Genomic DNA, 25,786 nt, shown 5'->3' on the forward strand with positions numbered 1-25,786 from the left:
ACATGAGGTGTAATCTCTTTATAAAGATTCAAATTGCGAATTTACCGTTTAATAATTTAAAATGTTTTTAAAGAGATGTTCATGAAACAAAAAAAAACAAACAAAAACTATTAATACTACTTAATATCATCGTCATGTTGATGTACAATTTCAATAACTATGTAAACTAAACGACTTTTCGTCTGACTATGAAATAGTCTTAAATAAAATCACCTTACCATTAACAATGGCAATTTAATATAAAGGGAAGTAACTGCATCTTAATGTGGTCAACTAATCTTAGTTCATTGGAAGGGAAACTAATGCTGCTGCTATATTGCTATTGTCATAGTAGCAGATGCTCATTACAGCAACGATTATATATTGTCGTTAGAGATTATTCATTGATTTTTTTTTTAGTGCGCGTTTTGTGCATATACTTGCATGTTTTTACACAAGCACACGCGTTCAATATGTATGTACATGAGAGGAAAGATGCACATTTATCCGAAATAGTTGCATAAGGAAGGGCAGAAATATATTGGGGTTATCATGTGTGTAGCTGTCGAGTTAACGTATCGCGGAAGCTTTAACAAACTCGTTGATTATTATTATTATTTTTGTTCATTTAAATGACTACATATATTTTCAGTACAGTATTATATCCACGTCAATTCTTACCGTGTTCCTTTATATCATAATGGCTTTGTATCTGAGAACTTGTTTTCGAAATGTAATCGGAAGACTGCGCGCGCGTTAGATTTTGTTTACAAATTTTGTTAGTAGTTTTTCAAATACTAAACATTAGAAAAATTTTGATTAATGTAAAATTTGCATTCTGACCCTGAAAAATATCTAGAAATTACTTTAGACAATCTATTTAAATTTCTTTCTTTCAGATTTTAACGGACCGTTCATAGGGTATAATATCAGAAAAATTTCAATGAACGCCTTGGCAAGATGTCCTCACTCTCGGGGCTAGGTAATAAAGGGGAGAAAGGAAAGGGAAAATTTACGTCTATTAATATAAATAATATATACAAAGGAAAGAGCGTTGAGACACAGAAATCAACAGGTAAGTAATTTTATTCTATGTGTCTTTTTTGAATAAGTTTCTGTGTCAACTTTTATATATTTATATTTATAAAATTCTTTCAGTTACTCGTCAGCATGGGTTACAAAGTTTGGGTAAAGTGGGCAGTGTGCGTCGAATGCCTCCACCTGCAAATCTCCCAAGTTTAAAAAGCGAAAATAGTGGTAACGATCCTAGCATCAATTTAGTACCATCTGGCGGTTCAGGATGGGGAACAAAGGAGAAGGATTCCAGTGGAACTCAGCAGCAGTCGTCGCAGCCGCAGCCGGCTACTACAGTACCTTCGGGGCAAGTCATCAACAAGGTAAATAAACACTCTGCTCAAAGTATTCTTTCTTATTAAAATCCTCAGGTAACATGTTTTTATTTACATTTGAGATGTAAACATTTAGATATTTTCTGATGGGACATTTTGTATTTGCTTAAGTCTCCTTAAGGATTTGCCATTCATTTTCATGCAAAAACTGTTTTATGCAGATGTTTTTGTTTCTGAAAATTTGTAATCTCAAGTGTTTTAACTATATATTGGTATTAAAAAATTTCTTAATACTTTTATTGGCATTACAAGGATAGATATGAAAATGCTAATATGATATACTAGTCAATGCTATGAAATGGAGCTCTTACAAGGGTCATGTGAAATTAGCTAATTTGTAAAATTTAAGTTCCACAGTTGCCTGTCATTGAGTTCCTTTTTTGAATCATTGATTTTAAAATAAGAAATACTTTCAAATTTTCTTTAAAATTGACTTCAAGATGTAAGAACATGTAAGGGTAAATCTATAGTTATGAACTGATTTGGATGTCTAAACTATTTATAGTGCAACAGAAAATTATAAGTCTGCCACATGCACTTCTGTTACCTTTTGGTATGGACAGTAATTGTTTAGTGAGCTGCAATTAATATTTCAAAGATATAATTTTATGAAGATGAATCTTGTTATAGCATAACTTAGCTCCAAGTCAACATTGATTAGGCAGACTTCGAATTCAAGGCATTCTACAGCTTGTCTTTTTAAAGGAATTGTCTTGTCCTGTACTTAGATAAGAAAGATTTATCTGAGGAAGATTTGACCATTTCTAGTACGTCAAACAAACAGAAAGTCCTTCATTCTTTGACAATAGCAGTCATTGGTAGAATCATGTGGAATTATTGCTCTTAATTACAAAATTACTGTGTAAACTACTGTATATAACATTTTGCTGTATATTTTCCATTCATCTTGTTCTAAAAAATTTTTATAGCAAGTGAACACATCTGGGGCAACCATAAACAGTACTGGGGTCAAGTCATGGAGCAGTGTCACTGTTGGGGAAACTTCACAAAGTAAGTTATTTTCTTGTTGCTTTCAAAGTTCTTAGAATGCATTTATGTATTTGTTGGATACTTCAAAGATACGCCCACTGGAGTAGTGATGTCACAAATCAGTCGACAGTGATTATTGTTGCTGTCTGACGACAATTCTGAATTCTGTTACCCTATGATCACACATTTGAGAACCAAAAGTTTATTGTATTGAAGCATTACTCTCTTCCATAAACTCTAGCATTGCCACAACACACCTTTTGCCTCTACTATTTTCTTCCTTAGCTGCACAAACCCTACCATTTTGGTTATTCCATTGCCTCTACTTGTTGCTCCACTGGACTCCTTTGATAAATTCATGTGACTCCTTTTTACTATACTGCCTTCACATAAAGGTACTAACATTGCCATTAATCTTTTCAACTCATTTTTCCTACCTTCCTAGACCATACTAACTTGTGTTCATCATGAATGTGAAATTCACATATACTGTTGTTCTCAACAACGGCAGTCCTTAAACATTTTTTCAACCTCTACTTGAATCTAACTCCACATTGCATTTCCACTTAGCTAAACTGGCTCTTACTCTTAACTGTATCTCCTCCAGTGAATTTTACGAACAATTTACTGGAGTGCTTATGGATACTAAGATGAGCTGTTATGCCAGCCCTATAGAGGTCAAGATGTTGGTAGAGTTCACTTGGCTTGTCCTGGAATTGTATGTTTGTTACAGTGACTCTTGGCAATATTGCTCTCTCATTGCTCATTTCTTATTGACACTTTCCTCCCATTAAATTTATTTTTACCATTTCTGTTATGTTGTACTTTCTATGATATACCTGACACAATTACTTAAATTACGTTGACTTGGATTTTCTTTCAAAATTTGATATTTTTTTCAATAGCTCCAGCTGTATAATACAGCAGCAGTTACTAATGTTGCACCCTTTATCATATATATGTCTATATATAGCTGCAGTTGTTTATATTTGTGACTACACATTTGTTTCAACACACTTGTGTGCATAAATATGGAAGTTTGTATGTGTGGCTATACATGTGGCATGTTTATGAATATGAGAATGATTAGAAATGTGTGTGGCTGTATAAATTGTACTATACATAGATGTGCACTTTATTTATAAATGCGCATATAAACGTACATGTTATGTGTTTGTATGCCTGTATAGTGTTCCATTATGAACTCCTTCACTCAATCTCTTCTGTTTACTTCTTCTCTTACCTTTTTTTCATTCATTCCTTTCTCTTTTTACTGTTTTAATAATTCCTTACTCTCGCCATTTCCAATGTATCCTGCTTCACCAGCAAACATTTCACCCCACCTATCTTTGACAAGAGTTCTACCCAGAATATTAAACTTTTCCACCCCCTGATGCATAAAATTTATCGTACTGTTTGACTTGTTTGTGTTATTTACTACAGTAAGAACATCATTAGCTTCCTTGGATTCTTATGTTTTACCATGAATCTTTAATTAAGTGGTCTGATTTGCCTTCACTCATATTTTGTAATACGTTTCTTATTTTTTAAAGTTATTCCAGATCTTAATGCTTTTTTTCCCCCCTCTTAAAAATTTGAAATATTACTGAAAAATATTTTGTATTTTCTACCAGGTGGAATATTGAGCCACCAATCGCCATTATTTCACGAAGAATTCCCAAAGCTTGCTCCGGGTGGGGAAGAAGAAAAAAAAGAAGTGAAAGAAGAGCCTGGAAAGGAAACCCAATTTGGTCCAGGACCAAATTTACGACCTCAAAGTAAATAGTCCAAACTTTACAATAGCACTTGAAATTAGTTCATTACTTGTTTTATTAATCTCTTAGGCTTAAAAATTATAAACTGACTATAAACAATGTTTTCTGTAACCTTATGGAAAAAAAAATGCAATCCAATTTATGAACTATTTAGTGTATTTTTTGTGTTATCACATATCTTGTTTTGATCTCTGTTTTCTTCAGTGTTCAGGTGGCAAGCTTGCAGAATTGTTTGCACGCTGTGCAAAAGGCTTAGTGGCATTTTGTATGTCTTTACATTCTGAGCTCATTTTCTGCTGTGGTCAACTTTACCTTTTATCCTTTTGGGGTTAAGATAAATCCCAGGTGGACGCAATCTACTATCCCCATCCCACCACAATTTCAAGCCTTGTGCCTTTAGTAGAAAGAAATATTCTTCACTGTTGATCAAATTACATCAAATGTAAACAAGTTTCTTGACTTAACAAGCTCTGATTTTATTTCCTTGGATCACTTGCATAAAAAATGCATGAATTTTGCTCCATGCATTTCCAGTAAAATTTACACCTAAATTCTTTGTAATTACTGAAGTTATTTAGTAAGCTTGATTACCTGCTTGTGCATTTTTCCACTGTGACAACTACACAACTGCATATAGAAAACAATTTAAAGATTTTGTTTAAAAAAGTGTGAAATTTCATTTCTTTCATATTTATGATCAGAATTCTTAGGTTATTGCTTTTTTTTCTTTTTAAAATTAGATATTGCCAATTGGCGCGAAGGCAGCACTCGTGGTGCTATACAGTCACAGCAAACGCCAGAAAATCAAATTTCTTCTTCACAAGTTCCGAATGTGACTTCTCAAATAAATGGCCCCCAGATGTTAGGTGGAACCGAGGTTCCTCCTCAACCGGTACCACCTCGGCCAGGCTCTTCAAATCAAGGACCCGGCCCTGGTGTCGTACCACCACTTGGACCTCATATGGGCTTAACTAATCCACCCAATCAATACCGCAGTATGTTGCCTCATTATGTAAGTATGCATGCTTTTAAGATTTTATTAGTTGTAAAATAATCCTGCAGATTCATTTTTATGAATCTGAATTATTAAGTAAGGTGTACACCTCAGTCTAATTCTTAACCCTTTCATTACCAAACTGCCTTAAAGCTGCACTTGATTTAATAAATCATCAATATAAATTGTTCCACTATATTAATGGTTTCATTAGGTTAACATTTGTACACCACTAGTATTATAGTGTGAATTATGTGATGTTGGAATTTTTTGGCTTCCTTAAAAATTAATTTTGGATTTAGTAAAAGGTACTCTGAATTTGAATTTTGAATATGGCAAGTGGAAAAGCAAAAAAAAAAAAAGCCAATTGGTTTAACAACCTGGATAGACATGAAACCAGAAGTTTTGAACTTCTGATAATATAAAAAGAAACTGGAGTGGCAGTGTGAGTGATGAACTAATTTTAGGAAACAAAATGTAATGAAAAATTATTTTCCCCAAAATTTTTGGAAGAAATTTAAGCCCAATCAGTTATCCTCATGACTCATTGTCTACATTTTAAATTGTTTTTATTCTAATTCAAGCTACATCACAAAGGTTTATTTTAATACATAACTTTTTGCTTTATATAATAATGAAAAAGTTATACAATTCACTTTATAAATACTTAAAAAAAAAATATATCTCTTTAAGTTGACATTATGCTCAATTATGTTAGTAAACCACTATGGTATATATCTGAATTAATTTTGAAGTAACTTTATATTTTAATAAATGGCAATATATTGAGCTGCTTCACTTTGGTTGAAAATCCAATATGAACTATTCTTTTAAATTCTTCCAATCATTTATCACATTTGAATATTGGCTAATAACTCTTTTTATATGACAGTATTTAAACAAAATTCAAATATTTTTGTTCTATGAAACCCATTTAATCAAGTTATTTTAAAATTTTGTTTGTTTTATAATTTGAGTGAAAGTGTTAAATGGTTTTGTTAAAGTTGTTTGTGGGAAATCTTGTATAACAAAACCTGATTCTGGTTTCTGAAGTTTTCAAAGAACCAGTCTTGAGAGCTGGAAGTATGGTTGTATCATATAGCCTTCTGAAGAACAACCTGAAAACCAAGAAACTAGTTACACAAGTCACAAACTTTGCCAGTGTTTTTAGATAGACTTGCTTTGGGACTTGATATTTTATAGGCAAATGATGAGCGTAACTGGTACTGTGTTGACTGGGAATATATAAACCAGCATAAAATTTCTGAAACAATTATCAAAAATTAGACAACTTGTTACCTAAGAGATCTCTTTTGACCGATATCAACATGGGTGGCAAGCTGAGTTATGGGAACTGATTCTCATTGAATTTTTAATGAATGTTGCAGATGTGCTTGCGAATCATAATGTTTATTGTTTCTGGAGGTTTAAATTAGAAATGAAATGTAAATTGGTTAATAAAATTTGTATACAAGAGATGATAGATCTGTAAAGTGAGAATATGTGGTAGATGTGGATTAAGATTATTGTTGAAGTAGTAAACCTTTCTAAAGTATGGCATTATGTAAAAAAAAAAAAAAAAAAAAAGAGGTTAAGAAATTTTATTAATTCAGCATGTCTATGAAAGTTAATATTGAGTATCTATCAGAGAGGCTCATTTTAACATGTGTTAGTTTATATTTGATACATTTATTTCTTGTCTAGCTATATCGTGGGAACTTCCCTCAAGGCCCACCACCAGGTCCAGGTACATATCCTCCAAATTTTCCTCCTGTTCCACGGCAACCAACTCCATATTATGATGGAAGGTAAGATATTAAAAAACTTCCTGTTGGTCATAGATAAAAACTGTATTTGTCTTTTCAAGAAGAAACATTTAACTGATTCAGACTTTGTTTCAATATTTTTTTTCAATGAAATTAACTCTACAGTTTTGCATATTGCCATTTTATTTAATCCTCTGTCATTTTGTGAGGCTCAACATTCTGAATTTTGACCATGCTACTTCTCATCTTGTTCCTCTTGTTGTTGCATGGCACTACTTCAACATCAGGTGTTTCCTATACTAGCATAGTTGCTTTGCCAGATTAGCTGTCCTTTATACATATTCAATTTTACACTACATTCAAATGAAGTTTTTAATATATGATTATGATAAAAATCCGTAATTTGAAGAAACTGTTGGTGGTATCTCTGAGTTTGTAGAATTCAATGTGATACTTATAGTGAGGAAAGATTGTTTCATGCTCTTGCCCTTCCAACAGTAACTTAATTTTGTCACCTTGCATAAATTGCCAATTGAAAATGGAATAAAAGAGTAAAAAATAAAATAGAGAGAAACTAGTGAGTGCAAGTTGAATATTGTAGGTAGAAAGGTGTGTGTATAGTGATTAAGCTCAATTGAGGGCAGCAAACAAATATCAAGGATATTGATAAAAATATTAGAGGTGCTGTAAGTAAATTCCATTCTAAGGTGGAAATTAGAAATTCTAGGTAGCTGTAAATGAAGTTTTTCCTCTTTGCAAAATATCATAGTAGCTATTGTGTATAGAAGCCACTGAGTACCCTCACTATATTACCTTGAAATTGTCATGTTTTAGAAGCAGCTACTTAAAAAAAATTCATAGTCTTTCTTGCTTTACATAAAACCATGGGCAGTTGTGATAAGTAAAATTTTTCTATTATAGTTGTTTAAGACGAGTAAGATTATCTCCAAAAACATCAATTTTCCTAAATTTTGAAATATTGTTTGCATGTTCACTGGTACTGGTGAAATTAATGTAGTTGTAAGTCAGCTGCTACAAATAAGAAGCCTCTTATAGGGTTGCTTGATCTGCTAGAAATAACAATCAAATCTATCGCCCTTGTGGAAAAGAAAAACATTGGGTGATGTAGAAGTGAATATAGTGTTGTGTGGAACTGAGGTGATAGATACAATGTAGGTGATGAGAATTGAGTTTACTGTTTGGAAGTGATAGAAAATTAGCTCTCTAGTTTCTATGGGTGGGTCATCTTCTTGAAGAGTTGACTTTCTGAATTGCTGCATTGATGCCATGAGTGAATGAACTACTTGAAACTGTGTTTTGGCTCTATAGAAGAGATAGCAGGACATGCCTAAGAGTATAGTTTGTCATTCACCTGTTTCTGATGGGTCATGGTAAAATAGATGAGAGCAAATAGTATAGAACTTCCTGAGATCTGGTCAGTCAGCTGAATGGAAGTGCTACATGGCTTACAGAATATGCAATGGGAGTGGTAATGTTGGGGTAAGTATCGTAAGGCAGAAATTGAACAACCCAGTTGTTCATGGGAGCCAGTGATGGCTTCATTGAATTAATTTTGGAAGTGAAAAAGATATTTTGAGTATGTGTTGGACAAGGATGGTAAGGGTTGCACTGGTTCCATCAACAGGAGCATGAAAGCTTAGAGTTGTTAAATTAAGCAGTGTAAGGTCTCCTGCCAAAAATACCCCCAAACTTTAGATTATTTGTTCTGCAAAGGGTTAACACTTACAAGTGCATTATACTCATGAGGATGTCATCAGGGCTTTTGTGATAGCTCAATTTATATTGAGGTGTTTGTTTATGGTTGTTTAATTGTTCTCAGATTGCTACCAGTGTTGCACCAACATTAAATAGGTTTAATATAAAGTGTTAGAAATCAATTTGTCAAGTAAATCTTAAGACATGCCTCTTAATTATTTTTGAGTCTTGTCTGTTTTTGAACATTCCTAGTAAATAATAGGCAAGAAAGTGATTGTTTAGAAAATATTAAATGTTTTGATAATAAAGTTCTTAGAAAATTTATTGGTTTTAATAAATTTTAAAAGCCAAGCAGCCTTTTGACTGTAAGAATGATTGCCATTTTCTTACAGTCAAAAAGCTGCTTGGCTTGCAATCAGATTTAACTTGAACAAAATTAAACAAAATTTAATTTGTTTTTCTGCAGGTTCCCGAGAGTTCCCCCTCCAAATGTTCAAGCACAAAGGCCAGCAAATGAAAATGACAATGAGAACTATAAACGACCTGCTATTATTAAAGATCGTGATCTCAAAGAATTTGATGAAATTTTGCGTAATGACCCAACTGATGGTGGTTGGGCTGGAGCTCAAGGGGAGATAGACTACAGGTAACATCTTTCGTGGTCATTTTGATAACTGCCATTAAGTTTGCACATTTAATTCTACTAGCAAAACTCTGGAGTTTCTATAGGTTTTGCCAGTAATCACTCACATGTGTATACATGTATAACTGAGAACTGTATTAGTTAGTTGCTCAGGTGTTAATGGAGGGGGTGGGGGTGGTTGTCATCAGCTACAAAGAGCTGACTGAACAATTTCTTGTTCTGAATTTGAAATTCCAAAAAGTATTGTATTCTTGGTAAAGTTAAACCAAATGAAAATGTAATTTTTTGATTAAATCTGTTTAATGTACATTAATTGAATAGCTAAATGATTGTTCCAGCAAAAGAGAAAAATATTGAAAGTTATTTATCTGTAGACTAGCATTTAGTTGAGATGCAATTTATTGGACAGGACTAAATATAACGTGAAGTCTGTCAGTGGACCATTGTAGTCTGGAATTATTAAACAAGCAGTATCAAAACATTTAGAAATATTGAATTTGTTTATCATCAGTTTTTTATTAGATTGAATAAATTTGGCATTGAACAGACCTTCAATCCAAACATGACCACCCCCATTTAGGTTGCATTGTAAAAAAAATTTTATGGTGGATGTGCTTTGAGGAAGATTAGGTTGCTGTTTCTGGAAGACATTTTGTGATCATTAATGCTTTATGGGAAATATAATACTTTCCTTAATTCTAAATTTGTTTTCACTTATCAATGCTGACTGAAATGTCTTGCACATGATGTCTATGTTGAGTTCAAATCTTGCTTTGAAAAATGTATTGCCTATCAGTCTTCTTGGATGAAGTGTAGAAGGATAAAGTAAGAACCAGTTGAGTATTGGGGTAGATTTAATTTACCATAGACTCCCTTTCCCCATGAATCTTTAGGGCTATATTAGAAATGATTATTTGTATTAGTACACAAATGGTAGTCAAATGAAAGAAATGATAGACTGCCAAATTAAACACAACAGTTTTTAATTTTGGAGCTCTGTTCTGGTGTCCAGTTCTTGTGGTTGACTGTTTACATCAGTCTGAAACCAATAGAATAATCTACTAGCTATTTAAGTAAAATTCAGTTCACTATATTCAAATCTTTTAGTCAAACCTTATTGGTAGTGTAGTTGTACATAGATTAATGTATTTCTAAGAGTGGGGTGGGAAAAAGGAAAATAATGTGACATTCTTTTTAGGAAGAGCTTTGATCACATGTCTGAGTTGTGTTGAATGTTTGCTCACTACAGGCTTTGATCCTACTTGGGCATGTCTTCTATTATCTTGTATTTTAAGATGGTTTAATATCACCACCTGGTTATTGAGTGCCTTTTAGTGGAGTCAGCTGTTTCAAGCATTCAGTGTCAGGCCATCCTGTTTGAGGACTGCTTCATGTCATCTTAGAAGCCTGAAAAGGTTCATGGGTGTTGCCTTGGTGACCAAACAAGAAATGTAGATATAATTTCAAATAACCTTTGGTTTGAAAATAAAGAAAATAAACCTTTTACACTGAATTGTAAATATATTTAACTAGTTTAAAAAATGTTTAATATTTTGAATTGTCTCCATGTTGGCATTTGTGCTTTATGGAATTCCATCTCATCGACTATTTTCGAATCTATGAAACTTGATAAATCTTAAACCTTATGGAAATATACTCAGGCCTATCAGTGATTCAGTTCAAGTTGTTTGTTGGCTTAATATTTTCATATCTTTTCTTTAACCTTTTTGTTACTGTATTTATTTTGAGATGCTCTGTGTTTCTTTCAATTACGTTAAATATAACAAAGAATTTAGTAAAATAACTTAGTTATCATTCAGCTAGTGTTAGGAACATAAATTGTGACTGAGGTTTTCAAAACTTATGAAAACAAGACATTTGTACTTAGAGCCAGTTTCAGCCAGGCTGGTAATGAAAGGGTTAATGAAGGCTTATTTGATTAAATTTGTGTTAGCCCTACAATTTGAAATTATTTTTTAAACACTTTCATGTTCTTTTTTAGTGAAAAGCTGGTCTTCAGTGATGATGAAGAGGGTGAGAAACATGAAAGGTACGTCTCTCTAGCAAATACATTGAATGTTACATTTCATTTAAATGACTTATGTAGGAATATGACACACTTATCAATGATTGGCATTACAAAGGGCTTCCAGCCATAGAAACCATATCAAAGCTGACATTGGTGCTTGATGCAGCCCTGTGGCTAACCAGATTCTGTCAAACTAACTAGCCCATTCAAGCATTGAAAATAGACATTAAATGATGCTCAAAATAGAAAATGCTGCTTCCTCTGTGTTAACATTGATTTTAGATGTTTTCCAGAAATATACCCCAAATCAGGCCATTATATCCTATTTTCTATATTTTCACTTTTAAACTCCAAAAGAATTAATAGCACCAAGTACATTTTTGGCACTTATAGGATGGTTAAATTAAACTGTGTAGCATAAAGATTTTTCAGATTTTATTTGACATTCAAACTACTATGGTAGTTTGAATATCTTAAAATACAATTACTTTACAATGTGCATATACTGTAGTCATAGTTATAAGAATTTAAGAAAGCCGATGAAAGCTTTGTGTCTGTATAAGCAAGAAACATTAGTGAGAAAACTGGCTAAATATTTTTTGTTCATGTTGGATAAAGGAGAATGGCTTTTAAGTTCATGGGTTAAAGTACATCCTTAAAATAGTTATGTTTAACTCTTTGACATTCAGTTTACTGTCAAATGCTTATTCACATTGTTTTGAATTGAACTTGCATTATCTTCGAGATTTCATTGATGTGATGGTTATTAGTCAGAATGACATTGCTGGGTAGGTGTGAGAGTTTGGCCAGTTTGAACATAAAACAAGTAGAATATTTGAGCAGATATGGTCAGTTTAAATGCTAAAGGGTTAGATCTCCATTATAAATTTTAATTTCAAAGACCAGTTGCTAAAAACAATCATATTCAATGTTTAATTTAGATTTTGGGATGCCATGTTTATCTCATTATTCCAGCAAGAAAAATGCTTGTTACCAGCTAATTACACAATCTTGATTGTACCTGTTTTTATGAAATGTTATTTTATTGGTTATTTATGGTTTGGAAATTTGACTAATCAAATGTCTTTTATAATTAACTTTTAGTGCATTATAATATAGTTCATGCATGTTTTACAAAAATGATGCCAGTGTCACTACCAACAACAATTAGTTAGAGGATATTAGTATTTCTGAAAACAAAATTAGGGGAAGAAATTTATGTAAATAAAAAGTTCTTAGGCCCCACACAAAAATTAAGACAAATAGATTTTTTTAAATAAACTCTCCTTCTAGCTTTTCCCAGTGGGTAAGACATAATAAAGATTTTTAGTTGAAGGGTTTAAACAACCTGCAATTTCATAAATACTTCCTCGAGCAATTATGGTTTAAAAAATAATTTACTGATAATGAAGATATAAACATTTAATAAAAGTAGGTTTTAATCTTTATTGGGGTGTTTATATTTAGATAATATGCAAAAATATAGTTTAGTGTGAGTCAATTCTAAATTGTTTTCCAAAGATCAACTGAATATTGAAATAAATATGCAGTGTTAGGAAATATAACAAAAGAGTTAAGTATCTTAAAAAAATGTTTTCTTTGATATATGCTTTTCTTATGCTGCAATAATTTATTTTCTTTTACAGAAATGAAGAGAAACGGGAAAAACACCGTGAAGCAAGGGAAATACGTACTGAAGGAGGAAACTTGCGTGAAGCAAGAGAACATAGAGATCCACGTGAAACACGTGCTGAAAATAGAGATGCTCGCCATGATCCACGGGAAACACGTGGTGAACCAAGGGACATTCGTCATGATCCACGAGAAATTCGTGGTGAACCAAGGGATATTCGCCATGAAAATAGGGAAGTACGTGCTGAACCTAGAGACATACGCCGCGATATGCGTGGTGAACCTAGGGACATTAATCTAGATCACATTCGTGAAACTAGAGATGGGCGTGGAAAACCTAGAGAAATTCGTTTTGAAGCTAGAGACATGCGTGAAAATAGGGATATAAGCGGTGAAAACCGCGATATTCATATTGAACCCAGAGACATTCGCCATGAACCACGAGAAATGCGTGGTGTATCAAGAGATATTCGCATGGAAGCCAGAGACTGCCGTCTTCAATCCTCTAGAGAAATTCGGCATGAACCTAGAGATCCTCTTCTTGAATCTCCACGAGAACTGCGTCATGGCATGGAAACACCAAGAACTATAAGACATGAAAATCGAGATCCTTGTCTTGATCCAACCAGGGACATGCGCCATGAATCAAGAGATACTCATCTTGACTCTACTCGTGATATACGCCATGAGCCAAGAGATACACGACTTGAACCAACGAGGAATTTACGTCATGAACCAAGAGATATACGTCTTGAACCAAATAGAGGGATTCGTCTTGAACCCAGAGATTCAAGATTAGATTCAAATAGAGATATCTGTCATGATATGAGAGATAATCGCCTTGATGCAACTAGAGACATTCGTCTTGATACCCGACATGAACCAGCTAGGGATATTCGACTGGATGGTAGAGATTGTCGTATTGAAACTACCAGAGACTCCCGTATGGGATCAAGAGATATCCGTCTTGAACCACGAGACAGGGATATCCGTGGTGATTCTCGTGAAATAAGAGATGTCCGTGGAGAAACTAGAGATATACGAGATACTCGTGGTGATGCAATGAACCTTCAGAAACCAAGAGATGCAATTCGTGAACTAAGAGATGTCCGTGAGCAGAGAAATGATGTGCGTGCTGAACCAAGAGACATGAGGGAACAGAGAGATGCACGGGGAGAGCCTAGAGACATGAGGGAACAGAGAGATGCACGGGGAGAGCCTAGAGACATCAGAGAACAGAGGGATGCACGGGTTGAACCAAGAGATATTAGGGAACAGAGAGATGCACGAGTAGAGTCTAGAGACATCAGGGAACAGAGAGATGCACGTACTGAACCTCATGACAACAGAGAGCAGAGGGATGTACGTGCTGAATCCAGAGATATTAGAGAACAAAGAGATGTTCGTAATGAACCTCGTGATATTCGGGAGCAAAGAGGTGTGCTTGGTGAAGCACGTGACATTCGCGAGCAAAGGGATGTGCGTAGTGAAGTACGTGATATTAGAGAACAAAGAGATGTGCGTGGTGAAACACGTGACATTCGTGAGCAAAGAGATGTACGTGGTGAAGCGCGCGACTTACGTGGGGAACCACATGACATTCGTGATCAGAGAGATGTGCGTGTTGAACCCCGTGACATTCGTGATCAGCGTGATGTACGTCCTGAGACGCGAGACATTTGCGAAACAAGGGATGTACGTGCTGAACCACGTGACATACGTGAACCCAGGGATCTGCGTACTGAACCACGTGATATTCGCGAATCAAGAGATATGCGTACTGAGCTGCGTGACATTCGTGAGCCAAGGGATGCACGTGCTGAATCACGAGATATTCTAGAAGCAAGAGATGTGCGTGCTGAGCCACGGGATAGTCGAGAATCAAGAGATGTGCGTCCTGAATCCCGAGATGTTCGTGAGCCGAGAGATGTCTGTGCTGAGCCAAGAGACATGCGTGAGCCACGGGATGTTCGTGTTGAGCCACGAGATGTTCGAACGGAGCCACGAGACCTTCATGAGCCTAGAGATGTGCGTGCTGAGCCACGAGACATTCGCCAGCCAAGGGATGTGCGTGCTGAACCACGAGACATTCGCCAGCCAAGGGATGTGCGTGCTGAACCACGTGACATTCGCCAGCCAAGGGATGTGCGTGTTGAACCACGAGACATTCACGAGCCAAGGGATGTGCGTGCCGAACCACGAGACATTCGTGAACAAAGGGATGTTCGTACCGAGCCACGGGACATTTGTGAGTCTAGGGATGTACGTGCCGAGCCACGTGACATTCGCGAGTCAAGAGATATGCGTGCTGAACCACGAGACATTCGTCAACCAAGGGATGTGCGTGCTGAGCCACGAGATATTCGCCAGCCAAGGGATGTACGTGCTGAGCCACGCGACCTTCGTGAGCAGAGAGATGTGCGTGCTGAACCAAGAGACATTGGGCGTAATGAGCCTCGAGACATTCGTGAAACCAGGGAATTGGTGCGTGGTGAGCCACGTGACATTCGAGAACCAAGAGACATGCGTGGAGAAACACGAGATATTCGTGAACCGAGGGACATGGGGCGCGGAGAAACGAGAGACATTCGTGATGCTAGAGATGTGCGTCCTGAATCCCGTGAGATTCGTGATCAGAGGGATGTACGTGTTGAATCTCAAGACATACGTGAACCTAGAGAAGCTCGAGACTCACAAGATGTTTGGGAAACGTGTGATACACGTAGTGAGACGAGAGACATCCGGGAACCGAGAGAGGTTATTTTAGATTCCCGAGATATGAGAGAAAGTAGAGATATACGTGTTGAAAGCAGAGATGCACGTGACCTAAGAGATAGCAGGGATTTACGAACTGAGACGCATGAAGATGGTAAAACTACCTCGGAAGAAAATGACAGAGATAATCATGAAAAACTTAAAGTAAGTATACTAATTGCAGCAATCAGTGTTTATCTACCTTTGATGTTTAGTGAAATAGTTGTCAGTTTCTGTTCTATTCCAATATTTGATGTACTGTTTAAGGTATTTGTTACTGCTACACATGGTTTTGCATAATTAGGAAAGTTTTATTTATAATTGTTTGTTGAATTTCAATTTTGGTTGATTGAGCTCCCAAACTCGTCTTTTTTTTTTGTTTATTTTAGCTTGACTTTTCATTGAAATGTATCAGTTGTCTCTACAGCAAGTACAGAAAAACATGAGACAAGAAATGACTTGTTAAAATTGGAATAAAGTTATAGGCAGAACTTTGATGTTTTACATATAACAGCTTCTGTATCTTCTTTTGTAATTTAGAGGTTTAACAAAGCTTTGATGGCCCTGTTCAACTGAAAATAATCATTAATATAATTTTAATTGCATTCTTATGTAGGATTCTCGTTTAAATTTTCATGTACAAGTGAAAAATATCTTCATTTTGGCATTTTCTTTTTCCAATAACTGACATTTTTAAGTTACCTGAGCTGTTCATATATTAATATTTGGGCTTGTTTATCTTTTTTTTCATTTTCTGACTCTTTCAGATTACTCTCTCCCACCCTCTTACATGTCCTTTCATTATCTTTCATTTTTTTTCCCGTTCATTAATAGCACTTTCCATACCTACTTCAATTTATATATATATATATATATATGTATGTATGTATGTACCTTTCTTAATTTTGTTGCCACATTTCCACACAGTTCAGTAGCAGTCTAACAGTTCCTTGCAAATTTTTATACAAGTTCCATCAAACAATGTTATTGAATTCTATTCGTTTTGTTTTGAGTTCTTTATGACTTCTGGTTTATAGATAACATTGTAGGTATCTTTGTCATTGCAGCTTTAGTGGTTCAAATTCTATATTCAAGTAGCATTTCATTAATCATATTGGCTAAGTTACTCGAATTTTAATGCTATTTTCCTAGAGTCTCACTTAAACTAAAATTTGCTATAGAGTGAATTTCATTACAGAACTCTGTAAAGGATTATAAGCAAAATAGCCAAATATAACTTCAAAAGGAAATACCAGCTTTTTACCTAATAGAATTCATGAAATGGTACTTATAGAATAAGATTTTTGGACTATATTTAGTTTAAAACTCTTAAACATCATCAGTGATTGTTTAACACTTTCAAATAATGAATTGTCTTATGTGGAACTGTCATGTTTTCTCTCTGTATTCACCTTTTTTTCAATGTCTTTCTACATCCCCCCTCCCTATTGTATCACTAGTCCTCTTTGTTTCTCCTTTATCTTCTCTCCTTTCGTCTCAGCTCTCTTCCCTTCTTTCCTCTCTATATGTCACTTGCAGTCAAATAATCCTTAGTAACATTGTTTTCTGTTCCCTCCCACATAGTTGAGAGCAGATACTCTGTAGGCTCTCCCATACATGACCCAGTAAACAGAATTTGATAGTTGATTTAGAGAGTGGACAGCTTTGGCACTGTGCTTGTACTTTTTTTTTAACCAACCCCAAAACTAATGAAAGGCAAAATTGACATGGTATTTGAAACAAATATATAGCTATTACAATACATTGAGATTTTCATAAATATTAGTGTTTGCTGATACCAAATCATAGTTTGGTATTTAGTGTCAGTCATTGACAAGGTTGGAATCACATGATCTGGTGGTCTCGGCACTGGAGGTTTTGGGGATTTATCCTCCTGCTAGCAATATAGAGTGCATTTTGCACCAAAATACTGGGTTTCTCTCATGGTAACTACTGCATTGTTCTAATAGGACATCACATTTCTTTGGGGATAAATATTATCTCTCTGTATTGATACTGCCTCTGTTGCTAATATATTTTTATTACACACCATAGTTCTTTGTGAGTGGCAGTCATATATCTGTACATAAATATTCAAATGTTAGTTTACATTTTGCCAGTAAAAGAGGTAGTATTTGATAAATAATATAGAGTATATTGTCTTCATTTTACGTGTTTTCCATACTGGCATGGGTTGGACGGTTTGACTGGAGCTGGCAAATTCCAGTATGTTTTGGCATGTTTTCTACAGCAGGATGCCCTTCTTAATGCCTACCACTCTAGAGAGTGCACCAGTGCTTTTTACATATCACCAGTAACTTATATTGTTTATGAAGCATCAGTTGTGGCGTGCAAGAGAGACGATTGCGCTGGTATGGACATGTGGTGAGAATGGATGAGGATAGCTGCGTGAAAAAGTGCCACACCCTAACAGTTGAGGGAACCCGTGGAAGAGGTAGGCCCAGGAAGACCTGGGCTGAGGTGGTGAGGCAAGACCTTCGTACATTGGGCCTCACCGAGGCGATGACTACGGACCGAGACCTTTGGAAATGGGCTGTGCGTGAGAAGACCCGGCAAGCCAAGTAAGATCGTTGCCAGTGCCCCTGGACTGGTTCTTGTGCGGGTGGCACATGAGATGCACCATTTTGAGCGTGGCCGTTGCCAGTACCGCCTGACTGGCTCCTGTAGGATTTTCGAGCGAGATCGTTGCCAGTGCCCCTGGACTGGCTTGTGCGGGTGGCACATAAAAGACACCATTTCGAGCGTGGCCGTTTTCGTGCGGGTGACACGTAAAAGCACCCACTACACTCTCTGAGTGGTTGGCGTTAGGAAGGGCATCCAGCTGTAGAAACTCTGCCAAATCAGACTGGAGCCTGGTGTTGCCATCCGGTTTCACCAGTCCTCAGTCAAATCGTCCAACCCATGCTAGCATGGAAAGCGGACGTTAAACGATGATGATGATGATGATGATGATGATGAAAACTAAATTCGTGTTTGAAATGTGCAGTGTTGTCAAATTTAAGATGCAATAAAAAGAACTGTCATAGTCAGACTGCTTTAGATATATATATATATATATATATATATATATGTATGACTGTGGTTCAGAAGTTCACTCTCAATCAGATTTTGGGTTCAGTCCCACTGCGTCACCTGGGACAACCATAGCTTTGTTAGTGGATTTAATAGTGGAGAAACTGAAAGAAGCCTGCTGTAATGTCACCTTTTCTTGGCATCACATGATACTTGTTAATAAGTGTCACTCATACAAATGGAATTATTTTATAATCACGCTTGCAATTCCGTCTGACTTGGGGAAATATTATTCTACTTGGAAACTGGTTAGGATTTATGACAGGAAGGGCATCTGGCTGTAGAGAATCTGTCTTAACTATTTCCATCTAATTTGTGCAAGCATGGAAAAGAGGATGTTAAAACAATTGATATATATATATTGGTTAATTCTTTTGTCTTTGGCTGGTTTCTGATATTTTATGATGTTCTAGTTTTTTTGTATTGGGTAGCTTTGCTTTTATTTGCGAAAGGTTTTTCATCTCCTTTCTCTCTGAAGTGGTTTTCTGAAATTCATTATCTGCCTTTCATTTCTCAGTCATTTCAGTAGTTCTCTCTTTGTGTATTACATAATCTTAACCTGTTTTACTAGAGCTATTTGTATGTCAGTTGTTTTCTGTATTTACTTGTTGATCAGATCATATTCTGTTTTTTTTAAAGTTATTCTGGCTACTTTATTTTATATCTGTAGTTGCTAAAAATGTTTTTGATATTGTTGGGGTTGAAATTGTTTTATATTTCGTAGCTCTAAACTCATTTTTCTTATGGGTTAATTTTTGTTTGTCTGTTAGCATTAGCATATTTTCTCCACTGCTGTTTCTATTACTGCTGCCTCATTGATTATTCGGTTTGCAATTTAGTGCAGGTGATGTCAGGTTGTGGACATCTGTAAATTTTTTAACTGGCTTGACATGCAAACAGGTTAAACATCCAAATGCACAGTGATAGCAGAAATTAGTGGAGGTACAACAGTGTCAACACTTAAGGGATAATGAAACCAGTGAATTCATGAAAAAGAACAACTTCTAAACCTCATATAAAAAAAAAATGAACCCCATATCCAAGTATATAAAGACATATCTTCAATATTTTCAGTTATGAAACAGCTCTGGCAAAATAGCTTTGAAAAACAGGATGGGATTACATAACAAACATACAATTGAAATGAGAAACGATAGGCAAATAATATTTTCAGAAAATATACGGCCATGGTCATATGGTAAGAGGTTCGCTTCCCAACCTCATGGTTCTGGGTTCAGTCCCACTGAGCGACACCTTGGACAAGTGCCGTCTACTATATCCCTGGGCCAACCATTGTGTGAGTGTATTTGGTTGATGGAAATTCAATGAAGCATGTGTGTTTTTTTTACTCCATTACCATTTGACAATTGGTACTTGTTTGCATCCTTGTAATTTAGCGTTCCAGCAAAAAGAGACCAACAGAATAAGCATGAAGCTTAAAAATATATACTGGGGTCAATTCGTTCCACTAAACCCTTCAAGGCAGTGCCCCAGAAAGGTCATAGTCCAAAGACAGAAGCAAGATAACTGATAAACTGTGAAACTGACCTGCCAAGAATGGAACAATTGATGTGCTAGCATATGAAATAACTATCATAAAGCCTTAAAATAAGCACAGTAGAAACTAGTCAAAGTAAAGCAAAATAGTCATATAAAACCATGTATATAAAAGCAGCCTGAACACCAAAAAATTTTCATTTGACTATGTTAGTGGTATAAAACAGAAGTTGTGTGAAAAACAATTCAGTTTAATACTTTATCTACATTTACCTGTTACTCCTCTTTCTGTGTGTGTGTGTGTGTGTGTGTGTGTGTGTGTGTATATATATATAAATAAATAAATCAACTTTATCTGATTAGTTTATATGTAGTTCAAAATAGAAACTTACCTTGTTTTTATTGATCTTATAAAAAACATTTTCACTGTTTTGCTGTTTCTTTTGTGTTATATTTATTGCATATTGGAAATATTTTCTGTTTGAAAATTATCACATTGTTCAAGATTTGAATTGCTGGGTTTAGATTATTGAATTTCAGCATTTAACTTATAAAATAAATTTAAGCTTAGGACGGACATAATTTTAAGTGCAGTAAAAGTTTTCAGTGACTCTTTGGTTGTAGTAGGCTTTCCTGCTTAGTTTAAAATATATTCCCTGCATTATGAAAATATTTTAACAGTTAAAGGTTTGTTTTGAACTGTATATTTTCTCGGTTCATGTCCTTCATTTAATTTGATCGTTCATTGTTATTGAAACTCTACACAAATCTGGTTTGCTTTTAAGGATGAACACAGTCGACCATCTCATAGAGAGAGTTGGGGTCAGGCTTTCCCCCCTCAACATTATAGATCTAATCAACCAAGACCCCCCATTCCAGGAATAGAAGTGAGTACCACTGCTATTGTTCAAGTTGTGTCAATCAGAACATTTTAGAAATAGGAAAAAGAAAAAAAAATTCTCAGCTGTCTTGATATTTATGGTTAGAATGGATTTTAATATGAAATATTTATTTTTTAACAACTCTCTAGCTATTGAAGATCCCTGATAGTTTCTTGTAATTTGCTAAAACTTGTTTTAGTTGATTTTAGAGCATCTTGTAATAATGAACATCTTAGCCATTTTCGGAAACCACAAGTAAGGGTTTTCAGCCGATAATATCAAACCTAGTACTCATTTTGGTTTTGTACTATTTATTGACTGGCTAAATTCCATTAACAACAGCTTGATACACCACCTTACACTGGCATACATGCACAACACAAACCATTTTCTGCACAGTTCCCATCTACCAAATTACCAAGATGCTGTGCAGTGGAATCAAAACAGGAATAACATAGTTGCAAAGAAAACTAAACTTTTTAACTGCCTGTTTATGCAATAAATCACATTGAAAACAATTTCTGTAATTATGCAGATTATCACTTAATTAGATTTAACTATTAAGTAAATCAGTCTCTCATAATTTGAGTTGCTGAGAAGTAGATATAATTTTTTTGTACTGATATAAGAAATTAAAAATAAAGGCATAAAAGCATTTGGAATATGGTTGGAAAAACCATATAGTAATTCATATTTGGTGAAATTTGCATTATATCACTTTACTGCTTATTGGACATAGTTGCTAGTTACTTGAATTATTTAGTCTAGTTATTTTAAACCAATGCAACAATTGTTGAAATCAAGCTTAGCATCTTATGGGGAGAGTAAATAAATTCTGTAGTTGTCTGTGTGATATCTTATTTGCTCTCCCAACATTGCAAATGAATTGTTGATTGCAATTGTTTTTCATTTTATCGTTGAATAGTTTGAAAAATCTGATCTAATAAGTTGTGATCGATATCAATTTAAATTGGCTATATCTGGCCCAAATAGTCTATTTTATGTTCAAAACAGCCAAACCTTGCCTTTCTCACCTACCTACAATGTCATTCTAAAAATAAGTGATCATTGAAATCTCAAAGCTCTGAGATAATGCACAATTAAATTCAAAACAGTGGATAAATATTACATTTGACAGTAATCTGAATGGTAAAGGGTTCAATACAGGAAGAAGCCTCTTAATTTCTTAAAGCAATAACTATTCCTGTAATATAGTTTTCTCACTTAGGATAGACTCTAATTCTGTAAGTACTTTTAGTATGTTTAAAAATGGCTACATGTTATCTTAACTCAAAACTATCATTACTACCAAGTGATAGAATTAATAAGATGTAAATGATTCACTAGATTGTATTATTGGAATTATTTTAATATAAATCCTAGATTAGTAAATTTGATTTTAAACTTTGCAATTAAGATATCTGGTTTAATCATTTTGTAATATTTAATCTATTATATTATTTCATCTTCATAAATTTTATGTCTGTGTTAAATCTTCCCTATTAAATTCTATTGAATGATCTTACCAGTCCAGGAATCAATTTCTTAAGTATTGATTTTATTTTAGGTTTTTTGATGTAATCTTGGAATTGAATATATATTGGGGGCATTTGCATACTTCATTTTAAAAATTTAGAGCATAATATTAAACATTCAATATTTAGATATTTTCCTGTGCAGTCTCTGAAAATGTATATTTTTAATTTATAAAAAAAATATATGTATTAAGCATACATTCTGAATTTTAGTGAAGTAATACCTTAATATCTTTCTTAAGCGTGGTTGGAATCTTCAGATGGCTTATGAATATATGGGTCAAAGGCCACCTTATCCTGCATTTAGAATGGGCCCACCACATCCACCTGGACAGGTAAGTTAATTTTCCTTGTTAAAATTTTATGAGAAAATAAATGGGAATATTTAATATCAAGAATTGTGCAAATATTTATATTAAAAATCTTGTTTTTCAGAGACCTCAGTACACCCATCCTATCACTACGCGTCGATCTGGAGAAGCTGATGACGAAGAAATCTGGAGGGAGCGCAGGCGACAGCGTAGTGAAGAAATAAATTTTGTTGTAGAAAGAACACGGCAGCGGCGTGAAGAGGAAGAAAGAAAAATTGAAGCTGAAAGAAGAGCCACATCATCAGAAAAACTTAAAGCACCTGATGACAGAATGAAAAAGAAAGATGAAAAGGTAATAAGATTCTATTCATTCTTGGGATGAATGTATTAACAATACACTCAGCAAAACACTACAGTATTGAGCAAAACAAGATTTACAGTTGAGCAAAACATGAATTACAGTATTAAAGGTATTGTACGTTGGGACATAAAATTGGATAGTAATTGGTATTCATTTCCTATTGTTTTTATCTTTAGCTAGATGAATATAAACTTGAAATTTAAAGATGGGAATTGCGGGTATGAGATTTTGTTAGAAGAATGCTTGGGATGAAGAATTGTACAGATGAGTGTGTAAATAAGGGTTAAAAGGATTAATTAAATGTATAAACAAACAATCGTTAGTAATTTTTAAGGATTTGTTAGAACAATTTATAAATAGAAAAATGAGAGATTTAATGAACCCTAGATATAGTGATAGGCCTAATTTTAGAGGAAAATACAAAATGTTATCTTACAAATGCAACTAGTCTATTTTAAACTTAGATGGTTGTTAAAATGTGTGATAACACTATTTACAAGTAAGTTTGCAGGATTCACTCAATTCTTGTCTTGTTTTACTTGATTGATATTGAGTATTTTGCTTGAATATTATGATTAGCATAATGTATGCTAAAGCAAAACTTTATGTATTCAATTCAGGAAAGAGAGGAATCGGATGGGCGAACTAGTCGTACACCTAGTGAAAGCAGTGAAAAAGATGCACGCGAAAGAGCCCATAGGGACTCTTCCAAATATCCAATTGTACGTATTAAAAGTTTATTAACTGGTGTTGGAGCAAAGTTTCAACTGTCTAGCATTTATTTCACTACTTGAATACATTTTAGATAGGGTAAATTATGTGTTAAGGATTTAAGAGGGTTAGTTTTTAATGTTTTAGTTTTTCTCTATAAATTCTCTCTAAATGCAAAATATTTTACTAACATGTAAATGCCTGTAAATTTTGCTCAAAATGTTTCGGTTCAATACACATTCATGAACATGTCTACAAATACACATATGCATGCATTTTTTTCAAATGTGTACTTCTAATATATAAATCTTGGTGATAGTGGTGATCGGTTTCTAACTTAAAAGAAATCATTTGGATTCCTTGGAAGTTTAAAAAAATTTTTTTTTTTGCTTGACTGGAAATTTATAGTTATTTGATGATCATTGTCGTCGTCTGTCTGCTTTCCATGCTGGCATAGGTTGGACGGTTTGACTGAGGGCTGGCAAGCTAGAAGGCTGCACCATGCTCCAATCCAGTCTGGCAAAGTTTCTGGCAAATTATTGCAAAATTTTAAATTATGTAGTATATAATTTTTGGTCTTAATAGCCAAAGATAGTTTAAAAAAATTTTTTTTTACTTGTTTGTATCATCTGCCATTGTTATGGCTGGAATATTTTTTTTAAAGAAAATTAAAATATAAACTTATCACTTTCCTTGAACTTTATAGTTGAGATATTAAAATCTACAAATCTGAACGTCTTAATATTTATTAAAATTGAATCAGTTTAATATATTGACTGAATAGATATTTTCTAATCCAGTAAATATTTGCATTAATTTGTTGTTTCAAAAGTGTTAGATATTCAATATTCAAGCATGGATAGGAAACTATGAATTCAGTTTCTATAAAAATGAATTTGTTTTTACAAATCTACCTTAGATTTTAATTAGTTAGTTGCATTTGTGTTCAGAAATGCAGTTTCTAAAATTAGGTATTTTTGATTGACTGCTTTCTTAAAATTTAAATGAATATAGTACTGAAAATATTTGTATTGCATATGCATCAGTATAATTATTCATTTTTAAGAACATTTATTCAAAATAAAATGGTTTGTGAAAACTGTTACTATATTTATTGCAGGGTGGCCCACAAGCTCAGTTTTCTAAGCATTATGCAAAAAATATCCCACCAAGATTCCAAAAACAAGTTCAGGAACAAATGATGCGCCAGCAGCCTTCAAACCAACCTCAGCCCTCACAAATTCAACCTCCACAGTCACCATCTTCTCAACAATTACCACCACCCCAATCAGCTCCACCCCCAACACTTCCCCTTGCCCATCCCCAACCACCTTCACTGCAACCACAACCTCAGTTACCCCAACAACCACCTTCTCCTCAACAACAACCACCCCAGCAACCACAGCCTCCTCCACCCCAACCTCAGCAACCACCACAGCAACAGCAGCCACCTCCACAGCCACAGCAGCAGCAACAACCTCCTCAACATCAAGGTATGCGTCCAGGCCAAGGACCACCACCACCATGGGCTCTGTACGAGCTGAGGCAAACATGGGGTGCTATGCCAGCTCCTCCAACACCAGCTTTTATTGATCCACGTTTTGCTCCTAGACCTCCAATGGATATGCAGGGTAAGTTGAATTAGTGTGCATTTTCCATTGTTCTAACATAACTGTTGCTTTAGATATTTAACAGCTATTTGGCAAATTT

General features: G+C 34.7%; 1 protein-coding gene across 17 annotated transcripts in view; it reads left to right on the forward strand.

Moving 5' to 3' along the window:
* Nucleotides 1-25,786, forward strand: part of LOC106870369 (uncharacterized) — a 74,801-nt gene that overhangs the window by 3,939 nt on the left and 45,076 nt on the right. For 6 of the 17 annotated variants that reach the window (XM_089352942.1, XM_089352976.1, XM_089352947.1 and 3 more), the window contains exons 2-15: nucleotides 879-1,054; nucleotides 1,138-1,376; nucleotides 2,318-2,399; nucleotides 4,013-4,156; nucleotides 4,894-5,165; nucleotides 6,852-6,955; nucleotides 9,096-9,275; nucleotides 11,275-11,322; nucleotides 12,948-15,852; nucleotides 21,063-21,164; nucleotides 22,936-23,028; nucleotides 23,129-23,356; nucleotides 23,986-24,087; nucleotides 25,197-25,707. In XM_089352942.1, the coding sequence (XP_089209068.1) occupies nucleotides 940-1,054; nucleotides 1,138-1,376; nucleotides 2,318-2,399; nucleotides 4,013-4,156; nucleotides 4,894-5,165; nucleotides 6,852-6,955; nucleotides 9,096-9,275; nucleotides 11,275-11,322; nucleotides 12,948-15,852; nucleotides 21,063-21,164; nucleotides 22,936-23,028; nucleotides 23,129-23,356; nucleotides 23,986-24,087; nucleotides 25,197-25,707 (5,125 nt within the window). In that variant the 5' untranslated portion in view covers nucleotides 879-939. The remainder of the gene's footprint in view (nucleotides 1-878; nucleotides 1,055-1,137; nucleotides 1,377-2,317; nucleotides 2,400-4,012; nucleotides 4,157-4,893; nucleotides 5,166-6,851; nucleotides 6,956-9,095; nucleotides 9,276-11,274; nucleotides 11,323-12,947; nucleotides 15,853-21,062; nucleotides 21,165-22,935; nucleotides 23,029-23,128; nucleotides 23,357-23,985; nucleotides 24,088-25,196; nucleotides 25,708-25,786) is intronic. The other 11 variants (XM_089352950.1, XM_089353005.1, XM_089352962.1 and 8 more) reach the window with 3 other exon arrangements.

Source organism: Octopus bimaculoides, chromosome 1 (genome assembly GCF_046866305.1).
Source record: "Octopus bimaculoides isolate indiv1 chromosome 1, ASM4686630v1, whole genome shotgun sequence".
NCBI lineage: Eukaryota > Metazoa > Mollusca > Cephalopoda > Octopoda > Octopodidae > Octopus > Octopus bimaculoides.